The sequence below is a fragment of the Cheilinus undulatus genome, linkage group 18 (genome assembly GCF_018320785.1).
Source record: "Cheilinus undulatus linkage group 18, ASM1832078v1, whole genome shotgun sequence".
Classification (NCBI taxonomy): Eukaryota; Metazoa; Chordata; class Actinopteri; order Labriformes; family Labridae; genus Cheilinus; species Cheilinus undulatus.
The window spans coordinates 987,958-1,003,718 of record NC_054882.1 but is presented as its reverse complement, the minus strand read 5'-3'; the positions used below and the strand labels follow the sequence as shown (position 1 = coordinate 1,003,718).

The following is a 15,761-nucleotide window of genomic DNA, read 5'->3' as shown; positions in this document are numbered from 1 at the left end:
TTTTCTGGAATTGACGTTATTCCACAGATTTTAAAACTAAACAGGGCCTGCTGTTTTGGTGATTAATGGTACTGAGAAGTACCAACATTCCTCCAATACTCAAACACAGACCGTATGGATCTGAGTCCTTCTAGTCCATGGTTCTAGGATCCTGATCTCAAATCCTCCTCCTGATGAGAGTACAGCAGATCTTCTCCGCAGAGAGGCTGACATGCAGGTCGTCTAATCGACTTCTCCTAAAACATCCAAACCAAGTCAATCAGGCTGCAGAAACCTCAGATGTTAACAACCAGTCCTGCTAATCGATCACCGAGGATCCTGATCTGATCGTGCAGCGCTGTCTGAATCTCCCTGTGGGGTTTTAGTCAGTAGGATCAGACCGATAATCATCCAAAGACGGTCTCTGAGGAGGATCCTGATCAGATACTCCACCCATCTCTGCAGTCTCCTTTCAACATGAAGCAGCAGCTCGTCCTCCTGGAGCCGGACCCTCGGGTCAGGACTCCATCGACTCGTTAGTTTTCTGATTCAGCTCCATTTTCACAGAGAAAGTCCAGAACGCCTCTTTATTTCTGCTGACGCTGCAGAGACTCACCTCTCAATGTCAAGGCTCATTTTACCCCCGCAGAACAAAAACCTGAGATATCGCTCAAACGGGTGTTCAAAGTATGTTCATGCATGACATCCATGACTTTATGGGCCGCCATCGCAGCGAGCAGAGAGAGCGAGACAACGACCAGAGACTTTTAGAGCTCATAACAATTCAGTTTGAAAATAAATACATTTCAACATAAATGGTAAAGGTATAAGTGGGACAAGTTTTGAAATAGGAATATAAAATATAAAGATATGAGAAAATGTATTAAAATACAAAAAGTATTGAGCATTTAAAAAGCATAATAATAATAATAATAATAACAATAATAATAATAATAATAATAAATACTTTTCCAAAATTAAAAAGGACAAAAATATATAAAAAAAAACAAAGAATAAATTAAAACATAGGATGATAAAAAATTTAAAATAAATAAATTATAACATAAAAGGTAAAGATATAAGTGGTAAAGGTTTTGAAATAAGAATATAACATATAAGGTATAAGAAAAAATGTATTTGAAATATAAGAAGTATTAAAAATTAGGTTTAAAAAATTAAAATGACAAAAATATAAATATGTAAACATAAAAAAATATATAAATATTATAAAATATATAAAAAGTAAAAAAAACATTAAAGCATTAAAAATTAAAAGTATAAGATAGAACATATCAAAGAGAAAAAGCCGTAAATAAATAAAATTATGTTGTTTAAAAATACACAAAGATTGTGTCCTTTATGTAAAACTACTGTTCTACGGTTCATTTCCTGTGGTGACATGTCGTCACTATCACCCTGGAAACAGTGGCCATGAATGGGCGGGGCTATCTCTCTTCCCTCAATGTTGTTACAGCTAATGGTTAAAAGGGGGAGGGGCTTACTCCGAGCCTCTGAGTGAAGCACCGTCCTGTCAGTGTGAACGTAGAGCTGACAACAACAAACCCAAAGAGGGTTTAATTTCTCTCTCTTCAGGGAGTCATCACTACTCTGTGTTTTCACATACATTAGAATGAATTGTATCTATAATTAATGACAATACTTTCACATATCAATGCTTTAAACGTTCAAAGAAACGCTGGTTTAGTTTACGTGATCATGAAGTCGACAGGTTTGGTCTTTTTTAACTTAAATGCTAACAAACATCTGGACCCCTGTCCGTCCCTTCAGTCAACTTCTGAATATTTCTGTAAATATATTTTTAACCTCCAGAGGCCGACTGAGGGACAGCGGTGGTTGTTTATGAGTAATAAGTTTAAAATAATTTAAAATAAAAAAACTTCATAGCACAGCAGAACTCAGAACACAACTTTCACAGGCTTTAGGGAGATGAAGAACGAGGATGTGGAGAGTCTGAGAATAAAAACTAGAGTCAGAATATCTCCTACACTTTAACTAGTTCATCTCCACCCTTTGCTGCTTTCTAATTGGCCCACTGACTGACCAATCAGAGCACTCACTGGTGACTTCCTGTTAGACACTCTAGTTGTCTGACTACTCTGACCTCTTTCACCCGTTCACTCCATTCCCACACGGACACCATTACACCATGCAGACAAAGGAACACCCAGAGAAAGGTTAGAGTATCAGTCATTCTGAATGAAGTTCCTGTCTGTAGAGTTCTCAGGCTTACAGTGCTCTCTCATCTGCTCTGGGACTAAATCCAGACCTGTTCCTGTGAGCCAGCTCTCTTTACGGATGGAGGTGTAAAACTAACAGAGGGTGTGTTTGTTCACCTGCGTGAAGAACGGCTCGTAGATCTCCACCCCGGAGTCTGAGCCCTGTGTCAGCAGCTCTCTGCCTCTCCTCCAGGTGTAGTGGACAGGAGGGTTGGAGTTGGCCACACAGCGGAGGAACACCGTCCTCTCAAAGTAGAACTGCTCCTTGGACTCGCCGACGCTCTGGTGGACCGTTATGATGGGGTCGTCCAGGTCTGAGGAGGAGGAGGAGGGAAAAAGGAAGAAGAAAGAGACATCAGGAGGAGTTTCGGTACAAATGAAAGGACTCTGCTGCTAATCTGAACACATGAAGGTCACATTTCCTCCCCTCATATGTTCATCAGTCCTGCTGAGGTCGGCAAAATTCAGAAACCTACTTAAATGACTGACAACAGACGGAAAATTACAGAAGCATTAAAAATATCTGAATGTGTCTGAGAAGATGGCTGTAGGAAAGGAAGGAACACATCAAAAACTGTCAAAAGGACCGATAGGGTCAAGACTGAAAGGGCCTAAAATAAACCAAGATTCAGACACGAGAGCCAAGAGCCTTATCAGTTTAGATCCATTCAGTTAGTTACAGACAGGACATCAGCTGCAAAGGAAAGGATGGAATGTTCTTAGAGGATGACATCAGCTTCAAAGCAAAGGATGGAATGTTCTTAGAGGATGACATCAGCTTCAAAGCAAAGGATGGAATGTTCTTAGAGGATGACATCAGCTGCAAAGCAAAGGACGGAATGTTCTAAGAGGATGACATCAGCTTCAAAGCAAAGGATGGAATGTTGTCTAGAGGATGACATCAGCTGCAAAGGAAAGGATGGAATGTTCTCTAGAGGATGACATCAGCTGCAAAGGAAAGGATGGAATGTTCTTAGAGGATGACATCAGCTTCAAAGCAAAGGATGGAATGTTGTCTAGAGGATGACATCAGCTGCAAAGGAAAGGATGGAATGTTCTCTAGAGGATGACATCAGCTGCAAAGGAAAGGATGGAATGTTCTTAGAGGATGACATCAGCTTCAAAGCAAAGGATGGAATGTTGTCTAGAGGATGACATCAGCTGCAAAGGAAAGGATGGAATGTTCTTAGAGGATGACATCAGCTTCAAAGCAAAGGACGGAATGTTCTAAGAGGATGACATCAGCTTCAAAGGCAATGATGAAATGTTCTTTAGAGAATGACATCATCCATTTAGGCAAAGGAGGGAATGTTTTATTGACATTAAGGGAAGATCAAATCATCTTTAAAGGCAAGGATGGATTGTTCATGAAGTTGGAGATGTTGGGGCTTTTTCTCTCAGTTTTTGCCAAATTGTCGGCCATATTTGACAGCTTGAGGAGAAGTGGGTGGAGCTAGGGAGGAGTAAGGGTTTCTCCTCACCAGTTTCGCTCACTTCTCTAAAAGTTGCCAACAAAGGCCAGTGAACAAAAGGTAAAGACTGTCCTGGGAACTCCCTGATATTACTGATCATCCAAATGACACATTATTATTATCATTATTATTATTATTATAATTATTATTGTCATAATTAATATTGTTATTATTATCATTATCAAACACATTGTACCAGATCATTTTCTCCCATAATGCACTGGGGTCCCTGTATTTCACTGCAGATCCAGGTGTGTTAAAACATCCCTGACTCATCCAGCGTCCTGCTCTCTGTTGTGTAAAAGCCTGAGTGCCCTGAAGGCAGCACTCAGCCGTGATGCATTCAGGTTCCACTTAAATCCCTGTAATCCTGGTCAGAAACGTCCTCCAGGATGTTTTGGCGGTTACACAACAACAGCGCTGACGGTCTGCAGATATTGTTTCCTCTTTCTTTGTTGCTTCAGAGGAAACTTTCCAGGCGGCGGCATACATGAGGGACGCCTCGGTGTAGGAACGCCCGGAGGACGGTTCTTTACTGGAAGTTTGTGAACAGAAGCTGACGTCTCCGCAGAGAGGAAAAACATCTAGTCTCATGTTTGTGTTGATGGATCATCAGCCAGCCGCGCTCCAGGGGGGCGGGGAGGGGGGGATGCTGCAGGAAAACAGCTCGCTGCTTCGTTTCCACACATGTAGGTCAACAACAATCAGCAACGAGCAACAACGCCAGGAGTTAGTCCATGTGAGGAGGACATGTAGGTCAGGCAGGACGAGGCTTTAATACAATCAGAAGACTGAACGCGTGACTGGAAGTCAGGGAGGGAACAAAACCCACGCTGAAGAACCAGAGCTCCACATCTCAGAGACGAGACCAAGACACGGTCTTAAACCCACCCCAGAGCCCCAGTCTGCAGCTCAGATCACAAAAATAACACTAAGAATCCAAGTGCTCTGGTTTCCCTGTGAAGTACAACCACATTTCCAAAAAAGCTGGGTTGCTGTGTAAATGTGAACAAAAACAATGATTGTCAAATCTCATAGAGCCTTATTCAATTAAACTGAGACAGTTTACCGTTTCATGATGGCAGCAACACATCTCAAAAAAGTTGGGACAGGGCAACCGAAGGCTGGTAAAGTAAGTGGTACTAATGAATAACAGCTGGAGGAGCATTTTGCTACTAATTAGGCTAACTGTCAACAGGCCAGTAACATGACTGGGCATAAAAGGAGCATTTTAGAGAGGCAGAGTCTCTCAGATGTAAAGATGGGCAGACTGAGGAAACATGCAAAACTGTCCTGTGGTCAGAGAAACCACAGACGCCGTGTCCTGTGGACTAAAGAGGAGAGGGAGCATCCAGCTTGTTCTCCTGGCTCAGGTCTAAAGCCTGCATCTCTGATGGTATGGGGTTTCATTAGTGCCTATGGCGTGGGCAGCTCTAACATCTGGAAAGGAACTATCAATGCTGAAAAGTAGAGAGCTTTTAGAGCAGCATATGCTCCCATCAAGACAACGTCTCTGTCAGGGAAGGCTGCGACTTTTTCAGGCCTTTATTTATGCACCAGCTGTCGCTGATGTCTGCTTCAGACCGGACGGTGGCGGCTTCAGCAGCTTGATTTCTATTTCTGGTGTATGAAGGATGAATAAAGGTAGCGTAACAGAGAGATCTGCAACAAAAAACAACTCATACCGAGAACTGGTCCTCTGCATGTGGACCTGTTTTTGCTCAGTACGGCCTGCTGGGTCAGTCAGAGCTGTTCAAAAACAGACTGCTCACTCTGCACCAATCACAGGCATTGATCAAACAGCTCTGTCGGCGGGACATAGATTAAACAATCCAAGTGTTTAAATACATCCGAAACATTGATATCCTGTTTCCTGTTACTACAATGTCCACCAAATATTTACAGTCTTTATATTTTCAGTGTCTAAGAGGCGATCATTAAAATATTCCAGCTTTATTCCAGATTAAAGACCGTAAAAGTACACGTGTGAGTTCTTACAGTAGACGTCGACTCGTATGGACCGGATGGCGGGGGACCCCAGCCCGTTATCAGCCTTGCAGTAGTAGCGCCCCCCCTGGTGGCGGCTGATTTTATCAATCTTCAAAGTGTCGTTCTCCACAGACCCGTCCCCAGCACGGTCCGAGGCTCCGCCCGCCGTCTTCGTCCAACGAATCTGCAAAATAAAAAAAATTAAAAAGACCATAAAAAATCCACAATCACATATTTAACACACAAGTAATAAATATGAGTTTAGAAAAGGTTCAAAAAATTTAAAAAATTTTGTTTTTTGTAAAGCTTCATGATTCCTGCTTGACATTTCAACTTTAAATAAAAGCAGGGATATCTGTGGAGCTGTCCATGGTGCTGAAGGCTGCAGTCATGGTTAAAGTCCAGGTCTGGTTCATGTTAGCAGGGATATCTGAGGAGCTGTCCGTGGTGCTGAAGGCTGCAGTCATGGTTAAAGTCCAGGTCTGGTTCATGTTAGCAGGGATATCTGAGGAGCTGTCCGTGGTGCTGAAGGCTGCAGTCATGGTTAAAGTCCGGGTCTGGTTCATGTTAGCAGGGATATCTGAGGAGCTGTCCGTGGTGCTGAAGGCTGCAGTCATGGTTAAAGTCTGGGTCTGGTTCATGTTAGCAGGGATATCTGTGGAGCTGTCCGTGGTGCTGAAGGCTGCAGTCATGGTTAAAGTTCAGGTCTGGTTCATGTTAGCAGGGATATCTGAGGAGCTGTCCATGGTGCTGAAGGCTGCAGTCATGGTTAAAGTCCAGGTCTGGTTCATGTTAGCAGGGATATCTGAGGAGCTGTCCGTGGTGCTGAAGGCTGCAGTCATGGTTAAAGTCCAGGTCTGGTTCATGTTAGCAGGGATATCTGAGGAGCTGTCCGTGGTGCTGAAGGCTGCAGTCATGGTTAAAGTCCAGGTCTGGTTCATGTTAGCAGGGATATCTGAGGAGCTGTCCGTGGTGCTGAAGGCTGCAGTCATGGTTAAAGTCCAGGTCTGGTTCATGTTAGCAGGGATATCTGAGGAGCTGTCCGTGGTGCTGAAGGCTGCAGTCATGGTTAAAGTCCAGGTCTGGTTCATGTTAGCAGGGATATCTGTGGAGCTGTCCGTGGTGCTGAAGGCTGCAGTCATGGTTAAAGTCCAGGTCTGGTTCATGTTAGCAGGGATATCTGAGGAGCTGTCCGTGGTGCTGAAGGCTGCAGTCATGGTTAAAGTCCAGGTCTGGTTCATGTTAGCAGGGATATCTGTGGAGCTGTCCGTGGTGCTGAAGGCTGCAGTCACACTGTGAACTCAAACATGCAGGTTTGTGGTGAAATTACAGTAAAGCATCCTCATTAGTCGTTGAAGATATGACTTATTCATAAATAGAATCACTGTATGGAGTCACTGTGGCTGCAAAACTTAGGAGAACATTTATATTTACACTTTGAGAGCGTGACTTATGGATTATGGGCTCAGATTTTTCTTCAAACTTCAGTTCAAGCACTCCTATTTGCTTTTAATCAGAGGTTTTCAAAATGAGGGTTGGGACCCCCTGGGAGTCACTGTCCTGTCTCTTTTTCCTCAACTGATTCTGATTGGTCCGGTCCGTCCCTGACCAAGAAGGAGCCAATCAGATTGCAGCATTACAGATGAATCTGGCTGATCCATCAGCTCACCGAGGTTAGCGACGCTCCGGGATGTGACGTGTTATCTGACCCCGGCGTGCTGCCAGGACGGAGTTTTCTAGAATCACAGATCTGATCCTGCAGCCCCGGCATGGGTGAGTGTTGGATTGGGAGCAGCTAACAGGAGTCTTTAGTTGAGAGGAAGCTGAATCGATGCCAGAGTGTATTACCCCGCTGCAGATTAACTCCTCTGTGAGGTCCACGTTTGCCCTCGTTCAGCATCTGTTGGTCAGTTTTCCGTCCATCCCTCCCACCTGCTCCGTCCTCTCCTCTCCTCCATCATTACATCTTCTTCATCATCATCATCCTCTCTCGCCCATCTGTCCCTCTCTCTCTCTCTCTGTCACTCGCCCTCCTCACCCTTACTTCACATGTTAGCTTGTAATTACTAACTCATCACTGAATAATCCAAACGGAGGAAAAAACGGAGACGACCTGAATCATTATGTAAGACGTGACATCTTTGCTACCTCTGACCTTTGATTTAAACGTATTTAAGCTCTGCAACATCTGTAACATCTGTCAGGGTAAAGTAAGCTCACAGGAACAAAGAGGAACACGTTTGAAATATAAGACGGGAAAGACAAAAAAGAAAGATTCTGATGGTTTTAAGGTTATTAAAGGATCCGTTGCTGGTCAGAAATGTTTCAGTCCTCATAGAATATTTACTGCTGACACCTTTAAAGCCTTAGAGAGCGCCCCCGAAACATGTGTCTGTTTGTACATCATGTTTTTATTATTCTGTTTTAATGCTAACATCAGACATTCTGGAGGCTGAGTTTGCTTTCAGTAGAATTTTATTTTTTAATACCAGAACCAGTAACAGGTCAATAACCTCCTGAAACCCGAGCCTTTGCTTGGAATGCATTTTTATTTTCTCCCTCTCATTTGGGATAAATACGGTCTGATAAACTAAAATATCAGTCTTGTCGTTGAACAGGAATTTCTTTGAAATTTTCCTTTCCAAAACCCCAAAAGCTCAATAATTAAAAAAAAGCCGTTGGAAATTCTTAAACATATTTTTAAAATAACTCTTGAAAAGTACCCAAATATTTCCTTAGATAGTCCTCAGATCTTTCAGAGAAAATTCCTTATAAAGCCTGAAAATTCCCAAAAAAATTCCCAAAAAATTCCATGCAAATTCCTAAAAAATTTCAAGCAAATTCCCCAAATATTAAAGTAAATTCCCCCTTAAATTTCTAGGCAAATTCTAGACATTTTCAAAAACATTCTCCAAAATTCCATGAAAATGTAATGTAATATTGTCTAAGAAAAATCTTGAAAAATTAAAAGGACAATCCTGAACCCCAAATTCCCAATCCAATCCCCCCAAAATTTGGTAATAATTTCCCCATATTCCCATGAAAATACATTCAAAAAATTAAATTTAATTTAAAGCCATTAAACCCTCCAAAATATACAAACAAATCCTCCTAATTTCCATGAAATACTTTGATCATTTCCAAGCAAATTCCTTAAAATATCCAAACAGCAAATTATCCCAACATTTCCACAAATACCTCAAACTCGAACGGACATTTTGGACAATTATGACATCATTTCCAATACTGAAAATGATTGCTACACTGTAGGAAAGCCAAAAAGTAATGTCCTCATATGTGAATGCAGGGTCTAATCTCTTCTTCTACCCACTCAGCCTGTTGGAGACCAAAAATGTCCAGTATACCAGTAAAACCACCACGATTCATCCTCCAGCCATCACAGTAAAAACATGCATTTATGATGGTAGATTTTCATTCTGGAGTCACGGCTTCACATTTTCACTTTTTCTGTTTGTCAGACATTTGACCATATTTGGCATGAGCGGAAATTACAAGTTTTTCCTGGTTTTCTATAATGGCGCTATTATAACAATTTCTTAAAATATCAAAAAAAAAAAAAAAAAAATATATATATATATATATATATATATATATATATATATATATATATATATACATATAATAATAATAATGATAACAATGATAATAATAATAATGCAGAATAATCAAAGTTGTTGCTCATTATTACCAAGCTCAAGTCTGTGAAATATAACCTTCAAAGAAATCCGATTTACACATAATTTATGAAAAATATCAAGTTTCTAATGTTTTTTACATCACAGACATCAGGGATTTTTGCACTCGTACTAGCATTTAAAGGGTTAAACTTACTTAAATTTGATACTCACGATCAGGTCTGATCTTTATTGAAAAATTATTGCAAAGGTTATTTTTACTGCTCTCTACGTTTGGCGTCTATTTTTGTCCCAAACACCCTGAGTGTAAAAATTCATTAAAATCTTCAAAGAAAAAAGGTTGCATAAGTTGATGCCCATTATTTTTATATATTCAAGGCTGTAAAATTCCCTTTAAAGGACATCCAATTCTCATGTAGTTTATGAAAAATATTTCACTTTTTTATGCTTTTACATTTCAAACAGGGGTTTTGCATGTTAAGTGGAATTCAAAGGGTTAATTTCCCTGAAAATGACGTATTATTTGACATCTATGCTCAGGTCTGATCAAGGTTGAGAAATGACTGCAAGAGTAAAAAAATGTTGTGTATATCATTTTATTGCTACTTATGTCTGGCGGCCATGTTTGGCCCCAAGCAGCTTCAGTGTCGCTATTTTCTCGCTCCGCCTCAGTTCAAACATCTGACAACACCAAAGATGTCTCCATTAATCTGAAATACCGCCTCACTTCCTGTTAGTGTTGTACTCAAGACCACAACTATCCGAGACCAAGACCTGCCTGAGACCAGAGTGCACCGACACCAAGACAAGACCAAGACTTTTGTGGGTCGAAACTGAGTCAAGACTGGGACTGAGACAAGACCGAGACCATAAAAATCCATTTAAAAAACCATGACAGGAATGCATTACAGCACAAATTACAATGAAAGAACTAGAGACAGCATTAAAAAAAGTAAAAAATAATAAGACACCAGGAAGTGATGGTTTACCAGCTGAATGGTACAAGACATTTAGAGAAGAGCTGAATCCAGTACTCCTTAACTCATTTAACTGGACACTGGAAAATCCATCTACACCACCTTCCTGGGCTGAAGCTATTATTTCAGTTATACCTAAAGAGGGCAAGAGTAAAACACTGTGTAGTTCATACAGACCAATTTCAATTTAAAATCAGGATTATAAACTGTATGCTTCAATTATGTCTAAGAGGCTGAATTCCTTTGTTTCTGATCTAACTGACACTGATCAGACTGGATTCATTCAAGGTCGCCAAGTACAAGATAACATTAGGCGCTCTCTTCATGTAATACAAAATCTAAGAGAAACTAAAACAAGTGCTGTGCTAGCCAGTCTTGATGCTGAGAAAGCTTTTGACTGTGTTAGTTGGGATTATTTATTTCTGGTTTTGGAGTGATTTGGTTTCACCAAAAAATCTATCAATACTATTAAAACATTATATACTGCTCCTACAGCAAGAATTCAAACAAATGGCCGTCTCACTGATCGGATCAGATTAGAAAGATCCACTCGTCAGGGATGTCCCCTCTCGCCAACTCTTTTTACACTCTACATTGAACCTCTAGCACAAGCAATAAGAGAAGATTCTAATATTCAAGGAATTATGCATAATAACATAGAACACAAGATAGCGTTATACGCAGACGATATTCTGCTTTATAATAAAAATCCAAATGTCTGCCTACCTGTCCTTTTAGATCTCCTTGAGGTATTTGGTACATATTCAGGTTATAAACTCAACATTCAAAAAACACAGTTACTAACATTTTCCTACAGCCCATCGACTGAGCTTAGACGGAGGCTTCCCATTGATTGGTCTCAAACAGCAATCAAATATTTAGGAGTGTGGTTGACATATTGTCCCAGTGACCTGTATAGAAAAAACTATGAAACTGTTAACAAGAAAATCAAGGAGGATCTTAGTAATTGGTCTACATCATTACTTAGCTTTAGTGCAAGAATTGATGTTATAAAAATGTCCATTTTACCTAGGCTGTTATATCTGTTTATGTCACTACCAATTAAAGTCCCGAACAAACAATTCGATGAATGGGATAAGCAAATTTCTAGATTTATTTGGAACAGCAGAAAACCAAGAATAAAATATAGCACATTAATGATCAGGAAAGAGAAAGGTGGGATGTCTCTCCCCAACCTGAGGGATTATTATCATGCTGCTCAGTTAAAAACTGTAATTTTTTGGTGTGAAAGTGGACATGAGGCAAAATGGAAGGAGATGGAGAGTGAATTTAAAGGTATCCCAATTCCAGCAATGATTGGAGACCATAAGCTAATGTTAACCTACCAGAACCAATTGAATCAATATGTCTCCTTCACTCTGCATGTCTGGTTTGACATCATAAAACAGTTACATCTATGGATGCAAATAAAACAGCTGAGATGGGTGGCCTACGATACAGAATTTAAACCAAACAGTATGGATTGTGGGTTTAAGTGTTGGACAAATAGAGGTATTACTGCTTACTGTAAAATAATGGAAAAGAATACACTGCACAGTTTTCAAACACTTAGAGAAAAATATGATTTGGAAAACTTGGACTTTTTTAGATTTTTGCAACTAAGAAATTATCTCTTCAAAATAGTTAAAGAAAATGAGACAAATAAAGAACTTAGTGATATAATACAGTTAACTATTAAAGCATTTAAAGGCACTACTAATTCGATTATTTCCAAATTTTATCAAGGGATCACAAACGGTAGAGGACATCCCACAAATTATATAAAAACAAGATGGGAGAAAGAATTTAAATGAATCAATTACAAATCAACAGTGGTAAAATATGTGTGAAACTATATTCACAACCTCCTGTTCTATGTACTGGCGTGAGTTCGGTTGGAAAAACCATGTCTGCTATTTTATTACTCCTAAATTACAGAGATATCGCAGAGCTGAGGCATGTAAATGTTGGAGAAACTGTGGATGTGATGAGGCAGATCACCTACATATTATCTGGAGATGCATTAAGGTACAACTGTTTTGGAAAGGTATTTGGACAATTATGCTACAGATTCTTGGACAGTTGTTCCCCTTGAGTTTTACATCACTTTATTTAGGTGACGTACCTGAAGAAATAAAAGGATCTGATAGATACTTGTGGAAAGTATTTACAGTAGCAGCAAAAAAGGCCATAACCCGTAAATGGTTACAGATAGATCCCCCCACAACAGACAATTGGATTGATATTATGAAGGAAATTCATGAGTTGGAAAGGCTGACTCTCTTATTGAGACTGAAAAAAGACTTATAAATTAAAAGATGGGCTAAATGGAAACTATACTTGGAAGAATAAATAGCCTCCCTGGTGGTCTGCCTTAGACACTCATATTGTTGTAATGCATGTCCCGCTCCTTTAATATAAACTCTGATTACTTACAGCTGAATGTGTTAAATCCTCATATAACTTGTATTGAAATCTGTATTTTGATTTTATGTCTGGCAATGTCTTATTATGTTTTGGTGTTGTTATTGATGTTATGTTTTGTTTGAAAAACAATAAAATTTAAGTATATAAAAAACCATGACAGGGTTGAACAGCTAAAGAGTCTTTAGCTTTAATTTCATATTTTTAAATAGATGTGACAGATAAAAACAGAGCCTGAAAATCTTTCAAAGCACAACATGCAAAAATCTCAAATCTCAACACATTTGTTCAACTAACTTCTGGAACAAAATAAATCCTTGTCTGTATTTAAAATCTACAGACAAATCCAGAATTATTCTAAATATGTGAAAATGAGACGTTTCTGTAGATTAGTCGGTGAATGAGGTCTAGAGTGTTCAGAGGATTTCGGACTAGATATCAGCTGGACTGGTGTCTGAGTGTTAGCAGGTTTTAGTGCTTCTCCTTATTCTCACATCAGTGAAGTCCAAGAATAGCAGATCAGGGCTGGTCTAGACCGGTCTTGATGGACAATCCCGAGACCAGGCGGTCCGAGACTGAGACGAGACCAAGGCATTCAACACGTGGTCTTGAGACCGGTCTGAAGACCAACACTGTTCTGGAGTACTACAACACTACTTCCTGCTCCCTCACAACCTTTAAAACCAATCAGATCATTGAATAATGATCAATAAAAGCCTGATGATGGCGCCATTGTTCTTTAGATAAACACAGCAGCGTCAGCTCTGAAAGCCTCGTTAGCTTTAGCATCTTCAGATGGTTCCTAAACGTTTGCTCGGTCTGTGGAGCCGTTGACCGCTCCGTCCTGCAGAGCAGACTGTCTCTTCAGGTCCCTGGTTCTAAAACTGTGGAGCAAACAGAGTTTCAGCGATAGTTAGAACCAACAAGTCATCTTTATGTAAATCAGGAAGGGAGCACCACAGGGAACTATCCTCGGCCACCTTTATTTACCACATATACAATATCCCAAATCTCAACAGGAAACTAGAATTCCTCTCTATGCTGATGACACAGTATTATCCTCCACTAATGTTAAGCCCTGTCACAGCTACAAACTGATCTGACCTTTTTCCAGAAAGTTCCTAAACTTATTCTGAACCCTAAACCAAACCAATGATCTTCAGACGTCAGCACGCTGGTCCTGATGTAAACCAGACCTGAGGCTGAGGCTCTGGAATTTAAAGAAATGTCCTTATGACATCTTTATGATGCCATAGGGGCAGGGAGAGAGGGGATAGGACACGCCCACTGCCTCCTTCCTACTGTCCCTAATCAGCCACGACACCATTCAGTCTGTGCTGCTTTTAGACCTGATTATTAGCCAGAATGTCAGAACTATTAAAGAAGATGTGACTCTATCTGATGTCTGTGATCGTTACAGACTTTAACAGTCACATATTTCAGTTATAAAGACATTTAGATTGAATCTTAAAGCTCAGACTTTGTTTTTTAACCCTGAAATGACGTCTCCATTCATCTCCAGTTCTCTGTGTCTTTCCTCTCCTGAAACCAAACCCTCTCTCTTCCCTCCATCAGCACATTTTCCAGCCTGATTCTCTCTTCCTGCCCCACCTGCTCCATCACACCCTCCCCCTCTGCCTCCCCTTTTCCCTCCCTATCCTCTCGCTCTCTCTCCCATGACACAGTCCTCCCACATGTCGATCGCCCCACTGCCAGCTGGACTGAGGCGGACTTTTTATCGTCTGTGGAGCAGACAGACGGTTAACAGCCTCGAACCAGCGAACTGACGATTAATGAGCTAAAAATACGGGGAGAGGCTGACGACGTTTAAACGGCACCATGTTTAATGACCACAGCAGCTCTGTGGTCGTCATTTTAACACCACAGGCTAACATCAGCCTATCAGCTGATAACTGGGAGGAGCTAAGAACGCCGCCTAAATATCCTGACATAACTGTACCGACCTGTAGAACTTTTACGGCCCTAACTGACTGCTATAAGACCCTCTGCAGCAGCTGATGTCAATAATTAACCCTTCAGTTCCTCATGGTTTCTGTTACCAGCCTTCAGTCTGCTCTCTGGTTCTGACCCTGGATCACTGAGACCTCTCGGTCCTGTTTCTGAAGCGGCTCAGCAGCAACACAAAGCCTCAAAAACACAGAGAAACATCCTGTTAGTTTACCTGTCCAGGGCTGATACTGAATTTTCACAACCGTTGATCAGTCATTAAAATCACTACGGTTTTAGCTGTGACTGCTGCAACCATCAGGGGACGTCCCGACTCAAAACCGCCACACTAGACTCAGATGAAGTCCAGAACCAACAGAGTCAGCTGTTCCTGCTGGAGGCCACAGCAGTCTAGAGCAGCGAGACTCAACGTGTGGCTCTTTTCTGTCTTTATTTAGAATATTATTCCCCCAGAACACCTTAGAAAGGTCAACTTTAACCTGAGAAATGATCCACTGCAGGTCACATTAACCAGTGTGTTTCCCTCTCTTCTTCTGTTGACAGCCTTTATTTTTTTGGTAGTAAATGTCTGTCGCCCTTGTTAGCACATTTTCTGCCTTTTCTGCCACGTTTAATCTATTTTACAGCTTTTTAAGCCCAAGTTTGTCGCTTTTGCCCCTTTTCAACAGTCTTGTCTATTTGTCCTGATTTTTGCCATTTGTAATTTTTGTTCCCTTTTCTGCCATGTTTGCTCCGTCTTTCACATTTAAGCTGCCTTTTTCCATTGAATGCCACTTTTTTTTTGCCATTTTTTGACCCTTTTTGCACATTCAAGCTGCTTTTCGCCATTGAATTCCACGTTTCCAGTATTTCCCACTGTTGCCCATTTGAGTTACCCCTTTTTTTTTTTTTTACCACATTTTACTGTGATTTGTTCATATTTGCCTACTGTAACTTATTTTTTTTAATCAATTTTTGCCACATTTTCTCCCCATTCTTGCCAACTTTCACCCATTATCATCCACATCTGTACCACCTACTGTCACCATTATCATCCACATCTGTACCACCTACTGTCAC

At 40.7% G+C, this 15,761-nt stretch overlaps 1 protein-coding gene across 1 annotated transcript in view; it reads right to left on the bottom strand.

Moving 5' to 3' along the window:
• The window catches only part of mdga2a (MAM domain containing glycosylphosphatidylinositol anchor 2a), a 154,534-nt gene that overhangs the window by 75,253 nt on the left and 63,520 nt on the right, over positions 1-15,761 (bottom strand). The window contains exons 3-4 of the mRNA XM_041812905.1: positions 5,687-5,861; positions 2,334-2,530 (exon numbers count right to left, since the gene is read on the bottom strand). Coding sequence (XP_041668839.1) covers positions 2,334-2,530; positions 5,687-5,861 — 372 coding nt within the window. The remainder of the gene's footprint in view (positions 1-2,333; positions 2,531-5,686; positions 5,862-15,761) is intronic.